The sequence below is a fragment of the Helicoverpa zea genome, chromosome 10, assembly GCF_022581195.2.
Source record: "Helicoverpa zea isolate HzStark_Cry1AcR chromosome 10, ilHelZeax1.1, whole genome shotgun sequence".
Lineage (NCBI taxonomy): Eukaryota > Metazoa > Arthropoda > Insecta > Lepidoptera > Noctuidae > Helicoverpa > Helicoverpa zea.
This window is the reverse complement of record NC_061461.1, coordinates 5,530,774-5,557,213: the sequence shown is the minus strand read 5'-3', so window position 1 is coordinate 5,557,213 and position 26,440 is coordinate 5,530,774. Positions and strand designations below refer to the sequence as shown.

The 26,440-nt window shown below is 36.8% G+C and overlaps 2 protein-coding genes across 2 annotated transcripts in view; one reads left to right on the top strand and one right to left on the bottom strand.

Annotated features, from left to right (window-relative positions):
- The window catches only part of LOC124633665 (lysine-specific histone demethylase 1A), a 243,195-nt gene that overhangs the window by 113,454 nt on the left and 103,301 nt on the right, over window positions 1-26,440 (top strand). The gene's annotated exons all lie outside the window — the stretch shown is intronic.
- Window positions 3,136-7,762, bottom strand: LOC124633664 (toll-like receptor Tollo). Its single transcript, XM_047168967.1, has one exon. The coding sequence runs from the start codon at window positions 7,536-7,538 to the stop codon at window positions 3,717-3,719; it is 3,822 nt and encodes a 1,273-aa protein (XP_047024923.1). The 5' UTR covers window positions 7,539-7,762; the 3' UTR covers window positions 3,136-3,716.

Genomic DNA, 26,440 nt, shown 5'->3' with positions numbered 1-26,440 from the left:
TATTGCTGACATGTAAATTAATTTCTGTCACATTGTGACATGCGTGTGTTTAGCAGTGGGTATGTTTTTAGTTTGTAGTTAGGCTTGCTGACCGCAGTATGCAGTACCCGAGGTCTGCGACCGCGCGGAGCATTACCCTCGCCGGGACGGATGGATGCATCGAACTAAGAAAACTAACACATATCACGATACATCTCCTATAAGAATAAAGAATCACCCACCCCATTCCTTCTGTCAGCGGTGTCACCCGCATTCCGTGGAAACCTCTGCACGAACCCAAAACCCTAAAGCCTTCCTCGATAATTAGGCTATTTAACTCTGAATTTTCTTTTCAAATTGGACCAGTAGTTCCTGAGATTAGTGCGTTCAAACAAACAAACTCTTTAGCACTATAATGTTAGTATAGATTTCTACACACATGCCTATAAAAATGGCAAATAACTATGGATGCAGTTGGTGAGCGCGGCTTATTTTTCTCTGCAACCAGGGAGAATCGATTTAATAATCGATTTACTATGCTACTCGTGAGCGATCATTATTCAGCGTAGATGCGATACTCAAATAAGCAATGAATCCAATACATTATTACCTTATACCGCGTTTATGTGGGCATTCATATTCCTAAAGCAAAGAAACATTCTGCAAAGCAAAAAGCTTCGAAAATATGTTTCTGATCTAACAAACTTAATTAATATCCTAGTTTATAAATTACACGATATTAAAGGTAAACAGATTTTATAATTATCCAAGAAAATAATTACATCTTCAGTAGAGGTTAAAGTAATATTAAAACTGTATTTTTATCACGTCGTATTAACTTGACAAATCCAGGCATTTCCACTTATACAGGCTCGATGGGAAATAAGGAACTTTGATTTCGAGTTTTATGACATTACTAGTTTCTACAGCGTTTCACAGTACATTAAAAGCTGGCTACGAGTGTTTGTGATAAAATTAAATACCATATCACGTAAATCGTAACTAAATGTAATATGATAAAAATACCTAACGCTCGATATTCATATGAAATATATCGTTTGAGTACAAAATGCTGCATAATTGTTTACCTATGAAATTATTTAAGCATTTCTAAGATGTGTAAAAATTTTCATCTAGCCTTTTAATTTGTACATCTAATTGGAAACCTGAGCAAGCACCATGCCATTATTCTATTAAGAACTGATTGGCATCATAAGATAACTAAGTACCTACTTAATAAGTTCATTGAAGCTTCAGCAGCAACATCGCTAATTCTCAGCAGTAAAAACAATTGTTGCGGCTGTTAAACGCTTGTAAATCCAATCGGCATACAAGGTGTAAACTTGCTATCCTTATGTTCAGGCGAGCGTCGGGCTCCAAGCGTCCAGTTGGTTCGTTCGCGCCTGCTTAGGTGCGAACCAAGGGCTCGTTAGCTCAGATTGAAGGGCCGCGGTCGTCGGCCGGATCCACACAGATCCTGTGGCAAAAAACTTGGCGTGCTCACGCCTCCCCACTTAGCTGTATTTGCTCGTATAGCTATGAGTTCTCATTTCGATGGAATGTTGAGCAATGTTCTGCGCACGTTGATATGCATGTACGAGTGCACTCATACAGATAGTATTGGAGACTTATAGGAAAGTGTATTTGATACTCATAAGAAATCAAACAGAATTGGAATAAAGACTATGACCAACTTTGGCCATCATTTCAAATACCTGATCTTCAAATTCACTGATTATTATTGGTCGAATATTTATTTATGTTAAATATTAAGTTAAAATACTTATTCGATCTGTAAATTATCGTACAAACAGACTCGTAAATAACCCTTCCATTCCTTTTAAGCAATTTTAAAGACATGTTGACATGTTAACATATTGCTAATCACCACATTATATTTTATCTATTTTATATTATAATGGCAAATATTGTCATATTCAACAATAAGAACGGATTTATGAATAGCTTAAAATATGCCTAGATTCATATTAGAAATATAAAGTATCACTTACGGAATAGGTGTTTGGTTCCATGCGTAGGATTCGCCAGATTCTGCACATTTTTGCTAACTGCTGAGTGTGTCCTAGGTTAAATATCAAACTATTTCACTAGGTGCAAATAAATACATAACGTATATCGACTACAAGCAAGCAATACCTCCTATCTGACATTTTTGACCTTTAGATTTACCTTTAGATTTTGACCTTTAGATTGACTTTTAGATTCAAAATAAAAACAAAAAACTTTATTAATCAATACTATGCTTAGTAAAAGAAAACTTGGATTTTCAGTATCTCATTATACCTTCCTCGGAATAAGGATTTTATTAAGTTTTATTGTTCCCCTTTAAAATCCACCCGGAGTCAGATAGGAGGTATTGCTTGCTTGCAGTCGATATGTGTGTTTGTGGAATATAATACTGGTTATTATGTTATTTCAGTAGTTTAATCAAGACATGCTATCAATTTTTCGTTACGGTTAAGATTTTTTATTTCATAATAATTTATTACATGTTTATTTTGTTCAATAAAAAAAATCTGCTAATGGCAACGTTAATTTATTACAGTGTCATAAAAACTGAAAATATCACCCACAATCAATTTGGGCTGATATTTTGCAATTTCTCAATATGGTCACAGTAGTCATTCTAATTAAAAAATAAATTCAGATGGATTTTCAAAAGGAATTTTATCAATTTATATGCAAATTGCCTTTTGTCATTAAAAATAACACTTGGATATTATTTAAATATTTATTTCTTGATGCACGATTCTTATATTTCTTTTAAATGCAATTACATTCCTTGATGCATCACGTGTGTTTATTTTAATATTACTTACTTCAGTGTTTGTGTTCCAGTATTATTTTTACTGATCTTGTGAATCTATTTTAAGATATTTAACAGAGATTTAATAAATAAATATTTGTCTCTTTGTGTCTATTAATTGTTTTTTTAATGATTGTTGTGAGTTTTTTGCTATTTAAATTTTTTAGTGCGTACAAGTAAATGTTCAGGTATTATAATATCTTTGAATACTTTATTAGAGAATAAAAAGTGAGTCTTAATTACTTTGGCTTGTAATAATTACTTGTGTGTGTATTTGTTTACTGCGATAAGGGCGTGGGTAATTGCTTTAAAATATAAAAGAAACTTGGTATGTTTGAATTGTATTTTATTTTTCATTTATAATTTTTTCCAATTTTACGATTTTGGATAGTGTGTTTTCCTCAATAAATATTTTTTTAGTTCAGACTACAATACAAAATATACATTAATGTGAGATAAAATGAACGCTAACTATATCTAATTTTATCACAGATTGCGGCATTATTGCCATTTTATTTAATAGTAGTCGGCAAGTTTTGCCTAACAAACACAGCCTAAATAGGCCTAACTCATAAAACTATTTATTTATACACCGATTTAGTTAAGCTCAGATCACATGATATGACAGACATTGTGATTACAACAAAGTTGTTACTACAAACCTTTTAATACCGAACATTTGTAAGAGATTACTTTTTGTGTTCTTATATCTAACACATATACAAAATCAGGCGTATTTACATTACTATGACTACAGTATTATTAATTATGTACAGTTCGTAAACGCTAACCGACTAGCCATCACAATTTTAAGACAAAACGGTCACTTCAATATTGTCTTAGATCACTCCATTCGCATTTAAAATCACTTGGTTCACTGCGAGTCACATTTGCACAGTTGTTTTACACTTTACACATGGACGGACATGGTGCGGGGAGACGCGCGCGGTGGCACTTGGTGAGATGTGTGGGACGGGTGCGGCGGCAGCACAGGGTGCGCGCCGTGCACGGGCGGCTGTGGCAGCATGCCCAGGTGGTTCCTGGCGTGGTGGTGCCGGTGCATGGGCAAGCCGCCGCCCACCACAGGGCTCGGCACTCCGCGACACCGCTGATTATTGCGCACATCGGGCAGCGCAAACTTTAACTTTTCCCAAAACAGTCGATCGTCTGCATGGAGACACTTATTCGTTTTCAAATACAGTCTTATGTCAGGATCTAAATCCTTTTGAGGCACTTGTCCTAATAACACTACAATCAGTCTTTTTCGCCGGTCTCTCAGTACCTGGTGGAGAGCTGATTTTAGCTCGTAACGCACCCACTCACATCTTAGAAAGTTTTCACTGAGCACCATGATTGTACGACGCGAAGATTCTACAGCTTGTCTTATCTTCTCTGTCACGTGGGCGGATAAGTCGCGGTAATGTAGGCAAAGTTTGTAAGAAGGGTCACCGCGCTCTAACATGGATGCAAGCTCCTCGGTCACCCATACTTCATCTTTAGAGCTGTAGCACAAAAAGGCGTCGTACATCTTCTCTGAGTCTTCTCTATCACTGGCTCGATAAAATAGTCGTACACCGAATTTAGAGTGGAACCATACTCTCATTTCTTGTCTGAAGATGAAAATAATCATGCTCACTAGTGACACGAATAAGAAGCATCCAAGAGTGGCTACAAGGAGTGGTATGTAATCTTGCACTTCCTCATTGGTGATTATTGTTCGAGTGGCTGTCAGATTTCCGTTGATACTGTTGTTTATGCTGGGCAATCCAGTGCACAAAGTTCCATTTTCACTTGAAATTTTAAATCCGCTATCGGGATCGCTAAACATGCTTTCATTATAAATAGTTAGTTCAGTAGTATTATCTTTTGAATAAATACATTTGATGTCTGACAGATCTGTTATTGAACTAACTCTTTTCGTCCACTCGCGGAACATCTCCGTGTATTCACAGTCGCATGACCACGGATTAAAAGCAAGTGTAATTTCTGTAATAGCTGGATTGATTTGCCACACTGTCAAGGTAACAAGTCTATTATTATGCAAGTGCAGCACTTTCAGCCGGGCCATATGATTGAACATTTCTTTGCCTATCCGCTTGATCTTATTATTGTTGATGTGCAGTTCTCGTAGGTTATCCAACCCATCAAATTCTTGTCCTTCGAGGTTCGAGATGCTATTATAATCTAAATGTAGCACTTCCAATTCTTTCAATCCGTTGAATGTTCTATTGTGAATAGTTTCAATGTTTGATGCATTTAAATAGAGTATCTTTAACTTCTTACGTCCTATAAATGCGTGGCTTGGCAAGACTTTTATATCATTACCATCAAGGTATAATTCTGTGGCTTCCATTGGAATTTTCTCAGGCAATATATTCACATAACCAGAGTTAGCGCAATCGACAACATTAGCTGACCACGACGGGTCGTGGTAACATGTGCAATTGTTAGGGCAAGTCATTTCACAGTCGCAGGCATCAAAATCACAGCAGTGGCATAGTGCGTGACAGTGAGATTCATATTTACACAAGAACTGGTGAGGTGCTGCTTCAATCAGAGCGACTTGAGCATTTCCGCGGCTGTATAAAAGTCTACAGTTAATGCTGTCTAAATCCATCAATTTTGGCTGAGTTCTAGCTCTGTTTCCAGTGTTAATTTTTTGCAACCAATCCATTGTGCAATCGCACTCCAATGGGTTCCCGCCTATGAAAAATTCGGGTACAGTTTTATCTTGTGGCACAGCTGATATTCTCAAAGAATTCGGGTCCAAACTTGTTATTTTATTTCCATATAAATCAACTCGTGTTAAATTAGGTTTCTTGAAGAATGTGTAAGACTGCACTTTAGAGATTAAATTGTCATTTAAATATAACATTTCTACAGAATTAGGTATTGCACTTCCAGTTATTTCTGTTAACTTATTTGAACTGGCGTCGAAAGTACTGAGCGATAGTTGCGATTCAATTTCAAAGTAATTTCCAAGTTCAGCGATCCTGTTAGCGTGAATATCCAGCCACTGCAATCCAGTTGGGATCATGGCATAGTCGAACCATTCCAATCGGTTATCAGAAATGTTCAACCACACCAAATTAGGCAATTTAGCGAAAAGTCCACCGATGTCTGTCAAGTAATTTCCATCTAGTCTGATTGCTTGCAAGTTGACGTTTGCATCAAATGCACCAGCTTCGATCTTGTGAATTTTATTTCTTGATAAGTTTAAAATTTTCAACGAAGTCATTTTGTCAAACACGCCTTTGCTGATATTTCCAATATTATTTTCGGTTAAGCGGAGTCCATACATTTGTTCCATTGTCATAAATGAAGCATTCTCAATGCTGACTATTAGATTTTCTCCCAAATCAAGAGTTTTTAACTGGGGTATCTCTTTCAATGCAAGTGGCACTTCATCGAGCCGGTTGCCATTGATGTGCAAGTCTTGTAACGAAGAACAATTCCTTAATGCATGTGGGTGTATTTTGGATATGCGATTACTGTCTATAGACAATACAGATAGCACTTGCAAGCCCATAAAAGCATAGCTCTCTATATTGGTAAGTCTATTGTTTGATAATGTTAATGTGTGCAGATTGCTTAGTGAGCTGAATACATTTTCTGGAATGTGTTCAATAAAATTGTCCTGCATTTTTAACATTTGCAGGTTATGTAAATCTCTGAATAATGCTATTTCCATTTTCGACACCCGATTGTGTGAGAAATCCAAATACATTAATCTTTTTAGTCCAGAGAAAGTGGAGGTATTGATCCAGTCAGATGTTAATTCGTTAAATGACAAATCTAGTACTAGCAGTTGAGTTAGATCGCTAAACAATCCAGGCGCGAGGACAGTGATAGTGTTATTGTTTAGATATATTTCTTTCAACTCTTTTGTGTCGCTGAATAATTCTGGAGGTAAGCTAGTAAGTTGATTATCTGAAAATCGTATTGTTGTAAGTGAGATGAGTCCTTCCAAAGCTCTATCAGCGATAGAATTCAATCCATTGCCTTGGAAGTATAATTTTTGCAGTCTTCTTAATCCGGACAAGAGATTAGGTGGTAAAGTATCAATAACATTCCGAGAAAGGTCTAAAACCAATAGATTATCTCCGCATTTCTCCGTCGGATGTCGATGGGCTGAAGAAAATTGAAAATGACTAATATCGCGCATTCTATTACCAGTCATATTCAAATATTCCAAATTCCTTAGTGTACATAGTGCTCCTTCTGGAAACACTAACATATTGTTTTCGCTCAAATCCAAACGTTCCAAGTTTTGAACGTCTCTTGAGAAAGCACTGGGAGTTATTTCAAGTGACATTGTTGACCAGTCTGTATTGTGTGTCCTTATAGTCAGGTTTCTTAATTCACGCAGACCTGTGAATGCGCTATCGGAAAGGTTCCCGATTTTGCAATACTCAATAGTAAGCTCGCGTAGTTCAATCAACTGGCGGAAACTACCCGGAGCGAGACTGCTTTGGAAGAAAAGCGCGTCGCTGCATTCGAGACGCAACCTGACTGTTGGATGCGGTTGAATTGCACTGAAGTTTGTGTTCTCCAATTCGCTGTTAATAGTTCTTAATCTACACTGCAAAGCCACTCCTGAGCCATCGTAATCCGTCATCCACCCGCATTCATCGGGTGCCTGGTACCGCGTACCCGCCGATAAAGATGCACCCCTGACAGTTACAGCGGTGCTTAGCACCAACAAGGCGCTTGTGAACCGCGTGAGGTACATAGTTTTGTTTTCACTGTTATCACTTTATATTACATAGTTTTATTTATCATCGTTTCGCACTACAATTTCACATCAACATCACTAGTTCATTTTGTTTCGCCTCGCAGTCGAGTACTTCACTAGTCGAACCGGCCACTTAACTCGTTTCTCGCGAGAACACTAATTGGATGGGATCGTGCGTCCGCAACCTACAGAGTCGTGGTGCACGTGACGCGAGCGACCGCGCAGAGGTCTGGGGTGGAACTGAGTCGCAGTCGAACCTGCGGTGCGCTCGCGCACAAGGCCGCGCCGGTTCACGCGTTCCAACAGGTAAATTCACGCCTAGAGTTAGAAAGTATTAAGCGCCCTCAAGACTGTTCAGCGCGTGGCTCTATCGGTTTTGCTGCAAAGCTTGTCAGAAAAATACACTGAACGCACACAAGTATACCCAACACACACTGCCATGAAACGAAACCGCTTTTTGTGGTGTTGGAGCGAGCTTTGCTACGATGTGTGTGAGCAGGACAGAGGGATGGTTGCGGGGTAAGGCGCGCATAGTTTGGTGGGGGCTCGAGGCAGCTGGCCAGGTAGTGCGCGGGCGCACTGCCGCAGTCGCCGCTTGTTAACACTCCCGCTGATAGAATTGTATTGCAGACATTTGATGACTGTTGACATTTTGTTTACTCACTATCGCTAATGAAATTAATGTTAGATACTTATTATTGTGCTACCATCAGTTCTTACATAGTTATTATGTTTCAGTTAAGTGTATCTATGCTAAATACTTATATAGAAACAAAATTACATACCATTTACTTAAGATTTTCGAGAAAAAGTTCTTCAATAAAAATAGTTCAAATGCCTGATTTTGAAATTAATCGAATTAATGATTATGCTCAGGTAGGGGTAGGAACGTAGTTAGGTTAAATCTCAGCAGTGTGCAATAAGGACTGTATCTTGGTGACCTGCTTATAATAGAGAAATGGCGATTCTCATGTTTTCTTGGTCTTGTTGATATGATAAACTATTACTTAATAAATAACCTAAACTACCACACCACTGCTTCAATTTATTCAAGTTCAGAAAAACGGTAGGAACTTTTATTTTAATTTTGTATAAATATTTCCTGAGTTACGCACGCGAGAACTTTGAGTCCTTTGCATTTTAGAGGTAGAACAAAATTGCTCTTTCCAGGTAACTTCAGCTTAATCACCCTTTAATTCAGTTAAACGATTTTGATATAATTCCCGCTGTCGAGCCCCGAACCTCTCATCAAATTAAACATCTGCACATTATGCATTTTGTGTAGCCGCCAATTTGTTCGACGCCGTTTGATTTAACAAATTGTGGCCCTAATATTAGATTATTTTTCAAGATTTATACCAATGAGCTAAACGTTTTTATTCCTTACGTGTTATTAGGAACGCTTTCTCATTTTTCTCGTATTCGAATATCTGTGCCATTAAGTAACAATAAAATTCCACTCCAAATTGTATGGCGTGGCCATACAAGTAGGCACGTCGCATCTGTGTCTATTGTGTCCGCTTAGTTGCTAATTGTTGGGCTCATTCACACCTGCCTTTATGCAAAAAAATAACGAACGTGCCCTGAATTTCCATCGTCTATCAAATATATCATTCGAACAATAGCTCATCATCTGGTTACCAAGACCATCTTAAAACTCTCACTTTGTTAAAATTTATTGGTGTTTACCAGCTTCTGCCCGCGATCCGTCTGCGTAGTTCCTACCAGACTTAAAATTGGGTATATAGCGCTAAGAAGAATAAAAAGGTCTATGTTTTTACCATATATGTATGTCCCCATGTATGTTTTTTAAGTTGTGTTTAAAAAACAATCTTAACTCGTTTATGCGTGTGCGCAGAACTATAGTTATGTGAATTCACAAATGTTTTCACATTATTATAACTATTATTCCTTGTTCCATAAAAATATTCCTGTGAAATATTTCTAACGTAATAAAAGTATGTTCCGTAGACTAGTTCACTATAAATATTCAAGTTAATCTTGTATAATAAATGGTCATGATCATAATTTTATTTGGTGTCGGGATGATAGGAGGACGTGGCGCGTCCGTCGCGCGGTACTATTTATGCGAGGTGTTGTGGCCCCGATCTCGAGGCGCCTGCTATATCTCAATTGCAATAAATTATTTCCTTTGACACGCGAGAAGCGGAAAATTTGCAATCGCACCAGTCGGGACCATAGAATTCGCGTCTCACCTCCTTTATGTAAACAGCGTAAATGGCTTTGTAATAGGAATCGCGTCCATCCCACAATGACACCGCCTCTATATTTCACACCGAGTCCCACGGGTAGTTTGTCCAGATCGCGCCTAGAGACATTTACTACAAAAGGCCAGCGGGAGATCTCTCCTTCGACTTTTTGTCATAAGTGGCGAGGCGTTTCTTGTCCTATGTGTATAAAAGAACAGATTGGCGGTAAATCGTGGGCTATTATGCCCCTATTTAATATATATTTCGAGGGTTGCTATCGGCCGTTATAACAATATTGCTGAATTCAATTTACTGTACTTATGTCGACACGCAACTGCCTTGGTGTTGGATTGTTCGCGTGGGCACACCATGAGTTTGATGTGGGTTACTGGCTTATGATTCACCTGGAATATTTAAATCTTAATTAAATCTAGTAGAGCTTTTCGAATAATCCTAGCTCACCTATTTCTATTCACGTTTTACTATAAGCTTTTAATACAACTTTGAGCTTACCTTCATTGAACACTTAATTTAAAATATATTCGTGTTACGTCTGTCTTACAAACATACAAACAGATTTCTGAGAAAAAGGTCGAACATACTCGGCAAGATGTAAATCGCCGTCGACTTTATTTGGTTTTATCGGCTGAGTTCATCGGTGTGTAAAATCATTCCGTAGTCGATTTCCATTATGTTATTAATTTTTGTAATTTTGGGACCTAATCTCCGGCGACAGGTCAGATACCGACGCGACACTTATCTTGGTGTCGGCGGACACATATAATCCATTAAGTCGTCATTTCCACGCGGTTGATCATTCTTCAACCACGCGTCAAACCCGCCCCCAGACCGACGACGACGCACAGCGTATTGTTCGCTACCGCTTTATCTCACCTCCGATGCACAGAGGACTTTTTGAATTACTTCGATAGGAATCATAATAGACCTTAAAACAATAGCCACAGCTTTTATAACCCTTTGGTTCGGTGATCGCCGAGACTTTATCCTTGTCGACTAATGGACTAGTTTGTTATCTAATCGGGTACACGGCGGACCTATTAATAATTTCCCACATAATTTTCTAATTAGCGTCCTGTCTGGGGTTCGGTCGAGGCCTCTGGATACACGAAAACGGAAATGACGTAGAATTAGGGTTAAGTACTCAGGGTATTTATCAAAGTAATTTATTTCTATATATGGTGAGTAGTTGGTTTCGTATTAACATTAATGACATTTGTTTTTGTTTCAGGTAATCAACATTAGCGATTTCAAATTCTGAGGTAGCAAAAACGAATAGGTAATGTCCACAAAATAATTTCACAACTAAGTATGCTTCGGTTGCAATACAGATAGTATGTTAACTGAACCTGATTTATAAAACGATTCGCGGCCTTACTTAATCCTATTTACGAATAATGTACAAAATAAAACTTAATGCGCACATTAAACATTAGGAGTGTTATGTTACCTGGTGTTAACCCCTGACGGGTTAAATTGTAGCGTGTAAATTGAAGAGATTTTACACGTGAACGGAGCCCTTAGTAGTGCGTCAGATCGCGACACGGGCAATTTGGCGCGCGAGAGCCAACGCGAGTTTATTTGTTCGCTACGGCACCTGGCGATTCAGGACCCACGGGGTGCAGAACATAAGTGTCATGGAGTCGGATCTGATTTATTACACAACTTAGTTTATAAGTCACAACCATCGACTATATCGTAAACTGAGATACGAGAATTCTACGTACTTTGGTACGTAAAGATACTTGGGCAGTAACTAAAAAAACATTCAGAGTCGGTAAGTTGCTGTTGTTTACTTAGTTAGTTTCAGTAATTATTTAGGTAAAGGTTTTAATTAATTTTCGAGGCTAAAAAATATGGAAACTACTTGAATAAAAATGTGCCATATTAAAAGTATATAGACTTTGTATACACACACGTTAAATAAATAAAAAAACAAAGAAAATAAAAATGTTATGCTATGCCGCTCAACATCCCTATTCTGCTATTCGGGAGAAGCTCAACGTGCCTTCCAATGGGACCGGTTAGATTACGCATTGTCGTGGCACAATTAGAAACTGTTGCGGAACCATTCGCTCACTTTGTTATTTGCAAACAATCGCCGGCGACATCTGCGCCCTCTCTATCGTCTCTCTAAACCGTGTCACCGCTGACTAATGGTGAACGCCGAGCATCTGCTAATTGCGACCCATTCAATTAGCTCGACTCGAAGATATATTATACATTAGATAAATGTTTGTTACAATAAAGGATATCTGTCGGCTACACCGCCTGAAGATGCTTATTAGTATACTCAGGAACTTGTGATGTTACTGTAATTCGTTTCTTAATCATTGACATCTTGTACGCCATGATCGGGTACAAAGCCCCAATTTGATTTACCATTGTCTACAACGAAAGGTTAGCTGTACATGCTGACTAATGATTGATGAATGATTGTCTGACTCATTGATAAAGTGACATTCATCGGTTATCGGTGTATGATACGGACTTCACTATTCCATTGTCTAATAGAAAGCTTACATAAAAGCTTGGTCTAACGTCTGGCAATCTCTTATCTTCTTTCTTTTTCAAATTAAATTAGGGTGGTTTAGGAATTACTGTTTCTTCTTTTGCATCAATTATATGATTTACCTTACATTCCAGAAGCGTGAGTCACGTTTCTTGCCAATATCGCACCATTTTAGTAATACAATTAAAAGGTGTGACAAACGTTTTTTAGGTAGCATTCGTAATAACGAGTCGGCCTGCGTGACGCCCCCCTCTGAGAAATACGTGCTTCTACTAAGAAGAATGTTAGCAGCATCTTAGAAATTTCAATTGTAACGTTTGTTGTGTTCGCACTCGCACACAACCTTTTCAATTTGTTCGGCTCGTGTGCCGCCAATGAACGTCTCTAGATATCATCGGCATACCGGCCGCTATGTTGACTCATGTGATTAAATTCTTTGCTTTAATATACGGCGAGCTTGTACACCAAAGTTGTTTTTTGCACGACTATATGTATATCTATTCATTATTATAAATTTAACGTTCCAATTTATTCTTTATTTTATCTAGCTTAAAATCTAAATACGATATTAAAAAAAAAAACATTGTCAAATACAAGATTACTATAATAAAATTTAAGAGAAAATTATGCGGACTTCATTAAAATGGAAGCAGTTTATAAAATTTGGTTAAAAAAACTAATTTCACTATCGATTTAATATAACATTTATTTAAAAAACACGCAAATAACATTATAATTTAAATGAATGCAAATAAGGTAATGGAGTTTGATATTGTTATTTATGGCGTATAAACACAACGGTGACAAATTTAGCAGTGTTGTGCCAGGAAGGGACTGTCGCGCCTACTCCTTCCACAAACACAATAAATATCAACTGTACAAGGGACACAATGATGCAAACGCCGTAACTTGGGAGATTAATATAATATTTTTGCGCCCGTACACAAGCGGTTCGTTGCCGTTGGCCTAATGAAATATGGCAACATGTTCCTTCATTCCTGATAAAACCTCCGGTGTCGGAGTTTTATTGCGACTCGAGTACGATAATTCAAGTTGGCCAGGCAGTGAAATAATTTACATGGTGGTCCCTTTACGTTTTTTAGGCCCCGGCTACCGCGTTTTTACCATTCAACTGCGAAATGGCCTGGGCTTTCGGCATACCCACCGAATCCTTATCTTCACACGCATGCGATTTAGTTAGCGTCGCAAAAATATCTTATCGATTTAAATAAACAGTTGTATGTATTATTTGGTTGTATTTTATCATTGAATACCACTTCAGTATTCTTATCTGTGTATTTAAATTATTCTGAATTGAAATTATGTGTTTAGCTAGAACCGGTCCATTTTTTGGATTTTTTCTTTCTATTAAATATGACGATTTAAAGATTGTGCGGGAAGCAGGCAATAACCAACTCTTGATTTAACATGAAATTTTGATCAGTCTTTTTGTCAAAAGCATGACAATTGAATGAACATTTTTATTAACTTGGGTGTCCGTGTAAAAAGTGAACAATTCATAACCTGAACGCATTGTAGTATTAACTCTCTATTAAATAATTTCCACATTGGAGCGGACTAATCCTTATCCCACAATAGGGTAATAAAAATTGGTACCTGAATAAAAAAGTAGGTTAAGCGTTATTCGTATACTATCGACTGCGGGTTCCGTGGATTTCGATTAAAGATATCAAATAATATACAGCATGCTAATTACGAAATAAAAGCCTTTCTTAGTAGGTATTTAGGAATATCGATATCTTTCGATTATAATCATAAATATCCAAAAAACTACTTTTTGAATAGTGGTAACCCATTGCACAAAAATAATTTTTATTTTCAAAGGAATATATGCAATATGTAGTGATTTCATATTAAATCCTCCTTCATTTATTTACCTTATACCCAAAAAATTCTATAACACATAAAAATATATGTACCTTTGCTGATTATTATTTTCACGGAACCCCAAAAATACACCAAATTGAATGAGCTATTCAATCCACGGTGCTCGGATCACGTGTCAATCATTGCTTCCACAAGCCGCAATGGATCGTGTTATTCTATTTAAACGTTATGTTATTCATTGCCTCTATCAAAGCTCCCCACTATTGGGCGATTCACAATGGTGTAGCCCCATATTGTACATGATCCCTACCAATAATAAATGCTTATAAAGTACGCGCTTTGCATAGATTAAAAAAATATTGAAAAATGAATAGGAAGCGTTTAAACTTGTGTTTTTTTTTTCTCCTGAAATAATCTTTCTGTATTGTGTGGTCTGTTTATACACGAACTCTATAACTTCAGTAATGTACCACAAAACTTGTGCTTATTGTACGAAGACGTAATGCCAGCTCAGCCTTACTTTCATTCAACTATTAGGTGGCAGAAAAATTGAATCTTAAAAAGCTTAGTAAGTGTCTTTCCTCACAGTACCAGATATTATAAAGTTTTCTCTCAAGGTTCAAACTAAAATCACACAAAAAGTTGTCAAATAACTGGATTAAATATCAATCAACATTTGATTAATAATGGCATATTTAAAAGATTTTGATTATTTTGCAAAGATAAAAAAATCTAGCCCGTTCATGAAAAGGGTAACCAGTTTGTAATGCAAGCAGGAACGGGGTGAACAAAAAACTAGCGTATTGTTACATCAATTTACTTACATACAGGGTTCCCTAGCTCCCAACCCATACGCGTTGGGCGCGTATTGTGTTACCCATGCTACACGCATTCTTTGAAACCTGAGCTACGAGATGGGATTCTTTTGTTGTGACTCGATTTGAATATTACTTTAATATGATGGGTTTTGTTGTTAATAATAATGGTGCCAGTATATGGATATGAATATATATGGATATATATGGGAGACTGGCTTATGGCTAAACGACTCGTCGTTGCAATGTTTTAGTCAACGAATAAGGAGAGAATGTGGTCATGAATGGTTTCATTTGTGTGATATAGAGCTGTTTCCTGAAATGATATTATTGGTTTAATTCGATTTTTATTTTTGTCAACCTTTGTTCGATTTTTATTTTTGCCAACACTGAAATCGCTAAAATAACTTAAAAATGTATAATCAGCATTCTATTGTTGTTTTTTTAATGCATTGTCGTGGTCATTTTTTAAACCACAAAATTGCAAAAGCTAAAAAGACAGGGTTTTGGATACAAATAAGCTAAAAACTTTAAAGAATGATGTTTAAAACAAGTAAACGGCTATTTACTTTTGTTACGTATATTTGAAAACGTTCGCGGAATAATAGCAGCTGTGCAAACTGAGCACGGGTCAATATCTTAGTGTATTGTCAGTTCCGTGTAAATCCCTTGTAAGACGATTGTAAAACAATGCTTATAAAGTATCCCAGCTACGGGCCTTGACTGCAGGCGTGATACGAAAGCGTTAACAGAATTCATAAATTTTGGACAACAAAGGAATCGAGAAACCGTTTAAGGTCCATACGCAGATTCGACCGCATTATATTAGTGATATGGTAATGTGATTGTTCGCGATAAATTAAACTGGCGAATCCCGAGGTTGCTCACAGCGGGACTTCGCGACGCCCGCGCATCGCATCGTATATTCGCCAATTTGAGGTGAAGAACCTCACAATTTTTGACAATAATGCTCACACTTTTATAACAGAGGACAATGCTAAATGACATGTCTTGCCTGTCACCCAAATGCTACAGATTTATTTTTGTGTATTGTTACTGTGATAAACTTAGTTTGATTTTTTCTCCTTCCTTTTTAAGAAAACCGTGCTTACTGATCTATTTACTGAATCTGATTCTGATGATAGAAAAAGGGTCTTGTGAAATCGCTCAGGTTTAATTTACCTTCTCTATCATCAGAATCAGAAATCGCCAAACCGCATTGACCACTAGAGGTGAATAAAGCTAATTCATCTTTATATGAGAAGAGGCCTATGCCCTGAAATGGCACGATACAAAGGCTGATAATGATATGCGTGTATTTTACCCAGCAAAATATTTATGAGGAATAGCTCAGACAACAAACAACAAAGAAATTAGATAAAAAGCCCAATAAAAATATTAACTCCATTCAAAACCCAACGATTTCTGGCGTGGGATGATAACATTTCTGCTTACAATCGAAAATACCGGAACCTTGCCAGTATGTTTTGAAATATAATTGAAAATTATAGCGTTCATGAAATAAACTGTCAACTTCGGCGAACTGTCGACACGAAGTTCGTGTCCTGTCGCCTCCTTTAATTGGCCACGTTCATTGTTCTAACGTATCCTTTTTAGAAGCCGAGTGATTGTCGCCATTCCCAGAAATTCCTTATTTTGACCGATCGTTTATCTGACCCTAGTTTGTAATTCTGTCTGTTTTAAAGGCAACAAATTAGATGTCAAGGCTAGTGTCGACAAACTTTTTATAGGTTAGTTCGCTTTACCGTTATTCAGTGCTCCCGAACTTCTCTAAATTGGGTGACAAATGCTCAGTTTGACGGTCGCTTTGCATATCTCAGCGATAAATTTCTGCACCTACGCGGTATGGACGTCGCGCTAGTACCCGAGCATTTTACATAGTTAACCACTTTACTAGCTAAATAATACCAGCTCTCGTATACTCTCTCTCACCTAAGAATTTACACTCATTTCATGACTAGCGAATCGATCTGGAAGCAGTTGTATTTTTCTAAAAGTACGTTCACAAATAAATTTGTTGCCCGAATTGCGACTGAGGCCATTTATATAAATTACGGGTTAATTAACTGCTTTGTTGTTGGTCGAGCGCGTGAATTCGTTGAAACGACGCTGTTTGAGGGGAATGAAGTCAGATGTTAACAATAAAATATGATCCTCTTTTATTTGTAGCTATTACTTAACGTTGTATTCAATTTATTTCCCTCACTTAAAGGAAGTAATACATGTTACTTGATTGTAGTAGTACATTGTAAGAAGTACTGCTGGTTTTATATTCTCATGTCTTTGTAAAATTGAAAACCACATGTCCTTCTAAAGTATTCAGTTAAGGTACGAAGCGATTGCAAGTTTGTATAAACTTAAATATGCTTATAATATATTGAAACCTTTCGGCAGTACCAGTCTTATTTTGAGATATACAATAATAACCTCAGGGGAACAAACATTTTTATGACATACTCGCTTTGGTTATCGCCAATTTGTGTCAACTGAAGAGTTCGTTTAATATTAATAAAACGGCTAGCCCCTCAACCCTCGGCGTGCTTTTACGGTTGGGTTGATGGCGACTTATTTGAATAAATATTTTCGAGTGTAGTCGAGTCGGAGTCTTGTTTAAAGTTATTTATTTTGTAATTTTTTTCAATAGTACGGTGTATCGTGGTATTGACGCTGTTGTGTGACGCGGCGCCCCGCCAGGAGGCGCATTACTAATGTAGATGACGCGACACTATTACAACCCATCCTTTATCTAACACAATATGTCCTTTATTATAAAACTAAAATTAAATGTCCGACCTCTTTCGAAATTATTTGATCGCCGCGGGAGTCCATCACATTTGTTATGTGCAACAGCAAGTAAGTGTTTATTGGTTTATGGATTCTTTTTTGCTTTCTCTGTTGGGTTTGAAAAGGATTGATTTGTTATTTATGGAAATGTGGTATTATGCATTGGTTTGCAAGGAATATTTCAATAAATCGATTCTCAAGCCAATTTATGATTTATTATAAACAATATCCATGAACATTTCTGAATACTTTGTCATATTTAGTCACGAGAACATGATTTTGAAATTGCTGCTTACTTGGAAACTTTATGTCTATGATTGTCTTATTACAATTTACTCTTGATTAATGTTAAATGGTTTTTTAACTAACTAATAGGCAGAATTTAAATGTCAGAGTGCTATGTAGCCGGGGTCGTGGAGGCAATGTTCACCGAAGCCCAATTCGTAATTACACGGAGCCTGACCGACACCCGTGTCAGCGCGCGGAAGTTAATCGGAGCCGACGGCCGGCAAATGATGCGTGCCTCCGCCGCGAGCCTACTTATGTCGCCCGCGATTATCGTGCACCCAACACAATGACGGATCGCTTAACATCACGTTTAATTCCAATGATAACAAAGAGCATCTACGATTAAATCGACTAATATATCATGCTCCTATGAAATGGGTCATTATGTCAGTACTGTCATGTTCTATCAGATAAAACAACCGACCTCCTATTCCAAGAACATATATGTTTTACATATTTAGCAAAGCTGTTACAATATCAGAGGAAAATTGGGCCGATTTTGATACACAAATTTACCATTACAACAAGAATGGTAACAACATGGAGTTGTTTAAAAAAAATACTAAAATAAGTAATGTTTATTAAAGAAGCCAAGAGAACAATGCATCCTTATTATTTCAAGCACATGTTCTTCTTGTTTTCGACAATGTATTCGATTTCGTGTATTACACGATCGAATTCATATTCCACGCGAACTAAAAGAGTCGTCATACGGTAAATCGTTTATGGTAATACAGGCTGGTCGTACACGTATTTCGATCATGGTGTTCGATCGTGAGCCTGAGTTCGTGAGCGGTGGACCCGCAAAAGTCCTGCGGTCCACAGACATGAGTTACTTGCTTGATGTGACGTTATCGCACTGTGTACCTCGCGCATTGTGTCACACATCCAAATCTGCACCTCCAAATTTTATTACTTATAGTGTACTTAAAAGGTAATATTCGTTAAAAGAGCAGTATAATCCTTGCAACAATTCAGGGCCCTATGTTGGTACTTTACTTGTAAAATAGAAAGGTGGATTTAAATAATTACAATGATAACTTACTATAGAAGCTGTAATAGAATATGATCGCTTCGGGGTTGATTTTGATTTAGCCGTACATAGAAATCCCGGAACAAATTGAAAAGGGGTAATAATAGACTCGACCAGATTTATCTCGCGCAGCCTATCTCTTGTTTGATAAATAGATTTTTTCTCAATGGTTTCGAATCAAGCGCCCCACAGAAGACGGTCTGTTTCCATTGTGGTATAAAATAGCTCTTATTTATTTGTGAAACATGACAGATAATTCAGGATGGCTACCGATAGAGATGTCTTTGTTGGGAAGAATGCTTGTTTGGTTTTGTGAAACACAAATACAGTCGCTCATTGTTGTGCCGTGTTTTGGTTATGAAATTTATTATTGTGACAAATTGTTAGGTTGAAGTTAAGCCTTTCGTTTGTATAGCATCTGCCAGGCTTAAGATATCGCCGACGTCATAATTCTTTGAATGTTGAATAATTTTGATGAATTTGCAGCTGAGCTAAAGTTTGCTGTCGGGAGTGTTAATTCCTTCTTCGTAATTCTATTTGTGTTTATTTAGGGGTATCAATGTTGAAGATGGTGGAGTGAAAGCAAGATATTATCTAAGTATTTAATATAATTATATTTTCATATAGTATACAAAATATTTCTGATTTAATACTTAGAACTTTCCTAATTACGATATCATCAGAAGGTTTATGTATGTGTGTAAGTAAGAACGTTAGGTGAAATAATTAAAATCTAATAATGACTGTACCTAATACGTAACAAATGAAATGGCCACTAATGTTTCCAGTTTTTTTACAACGCAAAGACGAAGAATCATTTATAAGTCAACGGCTCATGTGGCGTGTACCGTACAATGTTTACAAGAATCGGTATAAATCGCGACTAGGTACATAAAAGCCATGAAAGTTTCATTGATCTCAAGCGCTTTTCCTTATTTGAAAATATACTTTGAAATTCGCAATAGAATGTCAGTCGCAGGGGACCAACGCCGCGGCCGAGTAAAGAGCATTTTATAAATGTGTTTTTAGAATAGCGAGCGAGACGTGGGTAGTCGGGCCGCGCAACGCACAGCGATGCACCAAGTTTAATGGAAAAGAATTGAAAAGTAGCGCGTCTATATGGTAATAGAAATTGCCCGGAAGAAAGGAACACAGACGACAGAGCGCAGAGCTCTAAGTTATGGTTGTTTTCTTGAAAATTGAGCGTTATTGCGTACGTTTTCCCCGGAGTATTGGCGTGTTCGGCGTCTCGGTCCGCGGGGCGGGCCCGCACCCTGCATCTGAGTTTTATTGGAACCGGAAAATTTACAAATGCAAACTCGGATCATTCAGGTAACTCGTCTATGTGTGTAGTTCTAAACTTATTTGTGGCGAATTGTCTGTTTGCTCAAATAAACTTATGCATTCATAGCTTACCGCACTGGAGTGTCATTCTGTCAAATAAATACTCCATTTAATTTTCAACCATATGTTAAATTGTGTTTAGTACCTTAAAAGTTAAAGTAAACTTCAATAAGTACCTAACGGTCTATGTATTTACAATGTTTGTTTGCAGTTTCTGCGGAAACTGAATTCTGAATGAAAATAAGTATTTTGTCACGTTACTTAGTGGGTGTATACTATGTCGTCGTTCGGCTCGTTCCCACTGATTATTTGTAAACAAAGTTCTCCGGTCAGGTTTTTACTAATATTTGTATGGAGAGCATAAGAGGGCACTTAGCGGTTAGACAGTGTTATGTTCGTCAAACAATAAGAAATGTAAACTAGGTATCGGATAACATTTCTTGTAGTAATAAACGAAATTTATTAATTAATACAAACTGTATGATTTCAAATACTTATAAATAAGTAATGAAAGTTCCTTCAACGTATTGGAATTAACTTTACTTGATATGCCTTATAGAACGAGTTAATTAAAAATGCCAATCTGCTTAAGAATGAGACCTGGCGCCATCACACCATGCCTGTTTTAGTAATAATGTGGGTTTTAAAATTTAAATATGATGATGATCATGAGTGACGTGTTCCCTTCCCTCATATTCATTACTATAATATACAAGAACTTGTGAAGTTAAACCAGATTCATGGTTCGTTTACTTGTTTGCTGGTAGCTTGATATGTACAATTTTGATCTTTAACCCATCATTTTCTGTGGACCGTAAGTAGTTATGAATTGTCATTGCAACATAGTTGTGATGTCATTAAAGACTTATTTTCATCCGTAAAGAACGTTGACTTTAACGGCACTAAAAATAAAGTTCAAGAAAATCTTTATTCATGATGTGGCTAGACTGATTAACTCTGAGCGCAACCTTTAGGAGATCTAGATTTCAATGGAGTGATGCTATCAAAGACTAATTGGATGCTGTTGTCACCCAGATGCAATCACTTAGCCACTTCGACGGCATTTGCGATACTGTATAATGTAATTGGTTGACGTAGTGTGTAACAACATTTTATAGTTATGTGGCAAGAATCAATCGTATTAAAAATCCTAATATGTACCTATTTAAAAATCTTTACTTAGACTTTTTTTAAAAAAGAACAGATATTTTAATCAAAAAATCTACGTAAGTATCGGGTTTTACGGTCGCAAAAATAAAATATCAGGACAATTTATTACAAAACCAATTTGTACTTTTGCAATCTCAGCTGTCACATTTCATACTTCTAACGGTACTTTTGACCCATCCCATATATTCTCACACAATCACTTTACACTTAAATTAGTTAATTAATCTGGTTTATTGCGTTTAACTGTCCTTAATGAAAAGTAATGTAGCTATTTGCCGTGGCCTCGTGTATGTTTTATCTGTGTATACCGTTACTATTGATGGCTAATTGTGAGCTGTTTATAAATGTCGTCACTGCGATCAATATTCATGTCCAGATTATACTCTTCTAATTGCCACTTATAAATCTGAACGCGTCGATGACATCTTAATTGCCGATGTAACAAATCACCTATAATATATGAAAATATTTGGCGGCACAAAAATATGTTGATAAATTGGGAAGTCAAGTCATGATCGCGCGATTGGAAATTTTCGTTGGTACCTTCGTCTTAATATTATTAGACTTGATGATTCCTGTTACATACAAAGTCGTGTATTTTGTCAATTAATAATTCATTTAGTTAGAATCAATTGTGACATTATTAATATACGACTCTAAAATAAATTCATTTATATAGTTTGCCTATAATAAAAACGTCAAACCGTTAAAGCAACACAGTTTATGTAACAGTAGTGGCCCCCCACGACTATGTCGTCTCCTTGTTACAATTCCTATGATAATTTGGTTACTATAAATTGTCTATTAGGAGGAATTTCAAACCTTTTCATATTGGTTTAGTCATTCGTTTACATTGCCTAAACGCACGTCAATTTTCTCTGCCTAGTTATTCATACGCCTATTGATTATAAACGACACTATTTATTCAACACACGGAACCCTAAAGCACATCTATAAGATAATCTGCATAAAATTTCACTGTTACATTTGGTTATCCGAATTCCTGCTGGGATTTTCTAAACATTTGCTTTTACTTAATTAATGTGCCTGCATTTGTTTACGTCGGGCGGCTAAAATGTTCCGTGTTTCAATAACAAATTGAGTTGGCGCGTTTATTATCTAGCGTCAATCACAAGTTATAATTGGCAAGCGAGAGATGCCGCCACGGTTCACTAATGGATCGGTTACCATATAAAAGTGGTGTTGTGACAGAGCTAATTAGTCGTCCAGATTGTGATGTCTTTTTCTGTGATTAGAAAAATAGAAGTGTATTAATTAGATGTATTTAAAAACTACGGAGAAGATTTAATAAAACTAAAGTTTGAATGTGATAGAAAATACTGCAACTGGTCTCATGTTTTGAACTTTATGTTATAATACATTGTAAAAGAAATTACCGATATTGTTTACGTCGCAAGTTCTCGTAAAGTTTGGTTTGTTGTCGGCCCGCCACCGTTCATTAGTAGCTATAAATCTGAGACTGTTTGTCGTGGACGGTCGTAATTATGAATAATTATGTTATTTTATGGTTGTCGACAACCGCATCGTGTCTCAATATTTGAACATAAAGACAGAATAGTAGCTGGTCATAGAATACAATTTTAGGCATTCAATGCACCAAGAGTTTATACAATGTAGGTATATGTCCAGTTAATTTGTTTAAATTGCTGTACAGATAAATTGAAATCAACTTGGTATACAATTACTGCAGCCAGGAATACTTGATGGATCAATTTTATCACTAGCTTTCGATAATATTTATCTGCAGGTGACAACGTCAAGCTCATATCAAAGTTTATTTTCCATTCCTTTTGCAGAACCATATTTAAATAAATGCATATTTATTGGTGCAGTTTATCATAGTTCCCAATCTTATCACACTCGAAGATACATACATCACAGAGATTGAATCTTTCTAGTTAGCGTATAATTTAGGTCAAATAATGAATCTCAATCACTTCATGGCATTCTCATTAAACCATACCTACCAATCGAATGGTTTCAATTGCTTAGCAAAATGTTTGTTGCATTTGAGTTTCTCAAAGACAGTCATACACCTATAGTTGAACTATTCTGTCGAGTTATTATTTTGTGCATTAATTTTTTTCTGTTGCCACACATGGTAAATCACTTGTGACTAAAACACGGAGCAACGGAATAGCCGTGTGGGGGCTCGCCGCTTGCGCAGTATTGTGTTTATAGCTCATTATATCTCTGGACGTTCGACAACATTTATGGCGCTAAATTAACGCCTGATACGAACCAAAACGACTCATGGTTAATAAAATTTTATGCCGAAAGATCTTATCTTTTGTGTCTATAAAGGCAACGTTTTAATTTTCAAAAACAGTTACTTACGCGAACCTGGACATTACAAAAATATTTAAAACGTAATCTACGAGTGATTATTGATTTTAGATGCTTGACCATTTTTGCTTAACGACATTTCCAAAAAAATTAATAACCTGATTGACATGGAAACATTACAATTTATTCAAAGCCGCCGAGGTTTATTTGGGTCAAATCAAAAGTTCCCACAATAATTACACAGACTGCTACAATCACATGAATAAATGTGTAAAAATATATAAATACCTAATTTTGTATGAATATTTGTTTAATAACATTCAACCTCTTTCAACTCGCCTATGGTTAGTTATCGAATGTCAATGTTCGATATATTATAGTGGTGGTTACAAATCATTACTTAAACAACACCGGCTATTACATATTGATTTCGAATATAATTTTGCTATATATATTTCGGATGTCTCGGATCTAATTATGTAAATTGATGGAAAAAAGGTCGATAGCCTGTTGTGTATACGTTGGTATTGGATCGTTCCCAAGTGTTGAGGTTGACCGTTAACGAAATGATTCATTACTGGTACTAGAATAAACTAAGGAGATGTTTGTTCAAATATTCTCACGCGTGGCTGACGCAACGTGTCAATTGCCTGGCCTACATTCTGACACCTCACAGAGGTCAACACGGTTTTGCGCTCTCCGACAATATTTGTCCAATACCATCTTCAGCCTTCACTATGATTGCACTCAAGTTGAACGGTATTGTTCAGCTTGTCACTAAATTCTTTGCTATTTGTGTTGCTCTTCATAAATATAACAGTTGTTCGTTATCTCAGTTGGAGGAATATTTTACTTATCGTGTAGTGTATTTCATAAAATTAAAAACTCGACTAATGTTCTCACACAGGTGCATCCAAACTGTGACCCTTTCCACCCTTTGATTTTAGATAGAAACGTACCCAAACTTATCCTTTGAGGACATTCTTAAAACGGGATCCGTCCCGCCTCATTAAAAGGCGTCTTTATACTTGCCAGTCAGCTGCCACCTTATCGCTACCATAAAGCAGACCTGATCTAAGACTGATAATATGATAATATTGTAATCCAATACATCACTATCAGTTTCGAATATCCGTTTGTGTGCACAACGTGAAGAAATAGGTTAAAAGATTTATCATGTCAAAAGCTTTTGTCGTTAAATTAAACATAACAGGGTTAGTTTGCGTTCTCTATTAAAACATAATAAGAAAACGAATATGAGTGACCTCAACAGATTTACAATAACGTATTGTTCAACCTACACATGATAGCTAGAATTGCCCTTCGCCCACTCTTCAATAGCATTGTTGTCACGATGAGTGAAAATTTTCCACAAGGAGGAAGTTACCAGTCGTTAGGAGTGATGGATCTGCTTAAACCTACTCGGACATCTCCTCGGGGCGCTGGTTTGACGCGTAAATCGATTAAGTTTGACAGTTGACTCTTGGATTGTAGCGCGTAAGGTTCACGCTAGTAATTACTACAGCCTCTGCGGATATTGAGTCGATGCGAACGATTTCACATGACACACCGCTAATGAATTCTGTCCATGTTGACGCGACACAAACATGTGAGGAATTAGTGTTATTTTAATTACTCCCGTCTGCCTACCACCACTAATTCGTCTTGTCGGACAATAATATGGACGCTTTCGATTTCGATAATTAATGACTTTTATAATAAAGCTCCTTACGTTTCGATGGGTTGTTATTTTCGGATACAAAAAAGTTTCATCAAGGTACAATAACAGTCTGTCAATTTTATGTTCTTTTAAAAGAATTCATTTCCAACTTTACACTTAGATGTATGGCCATAATTTACTAATTTGATGTGATAAGATATAAAATCAGAATTCCATTTTTTATTCAGTTCGTGTACTTATTTATTTATGAATATGAAGCTGCTACTTTTTATAAAGTACTAAATGAACACTGTTTGACGAGGAAATTGAAATTTGAGGAGGAATTAAATAAACCGTCATTTAAGATGGACCCGAATGAGGTGGTCGCCGCACCTTGTAAGTGTATTTACGTGTCAACTCATCTACACGACGACCTGCGAAAGGAAAAGATAATTTATTCTAAATTATATTACTGTGAGTCCCATTTTGTCGAGATTATGGCGTATTACTTTCAATTATCTAGGTTAATTAAACTTTTGAAACGTGCTTGCATCTTAACCGGTAAGGATGTTTCCCATAATGATAAACGTCATACATGTGTCATTTATTCATTGGACTCATTAACTATAACAATTATCTTAACAAGGTGAATCGCAAGGTGTTTTGTGTCTTAATCGGGAGTGGTCGTTCCAATCTAGGCCCGATGGCGCATTATCGATTGTCGCACAGCGGGGTGTACGACAAAAGAATTTCATTTTAAATAAATCGCGAGACCGCGTCGCGCCGAGAAATTAGGCGCGGTATCCCCCGCCGCGAAAACTCATCGTAAATAAGTGTCGCGGCTGGCTCCGAACAGCGCTTCGCTGCGTCGACGCTTAAAAACACATTC

Coding starts and splice junctions, on each gene's coding strand:
- LOC124633664 (XM_047168967.1), bottom strand. CDS start 7,538: ATGTACCTCACGCGGTTCACAAGCGCCTTGTTGGTGCTAAGCACCGCT.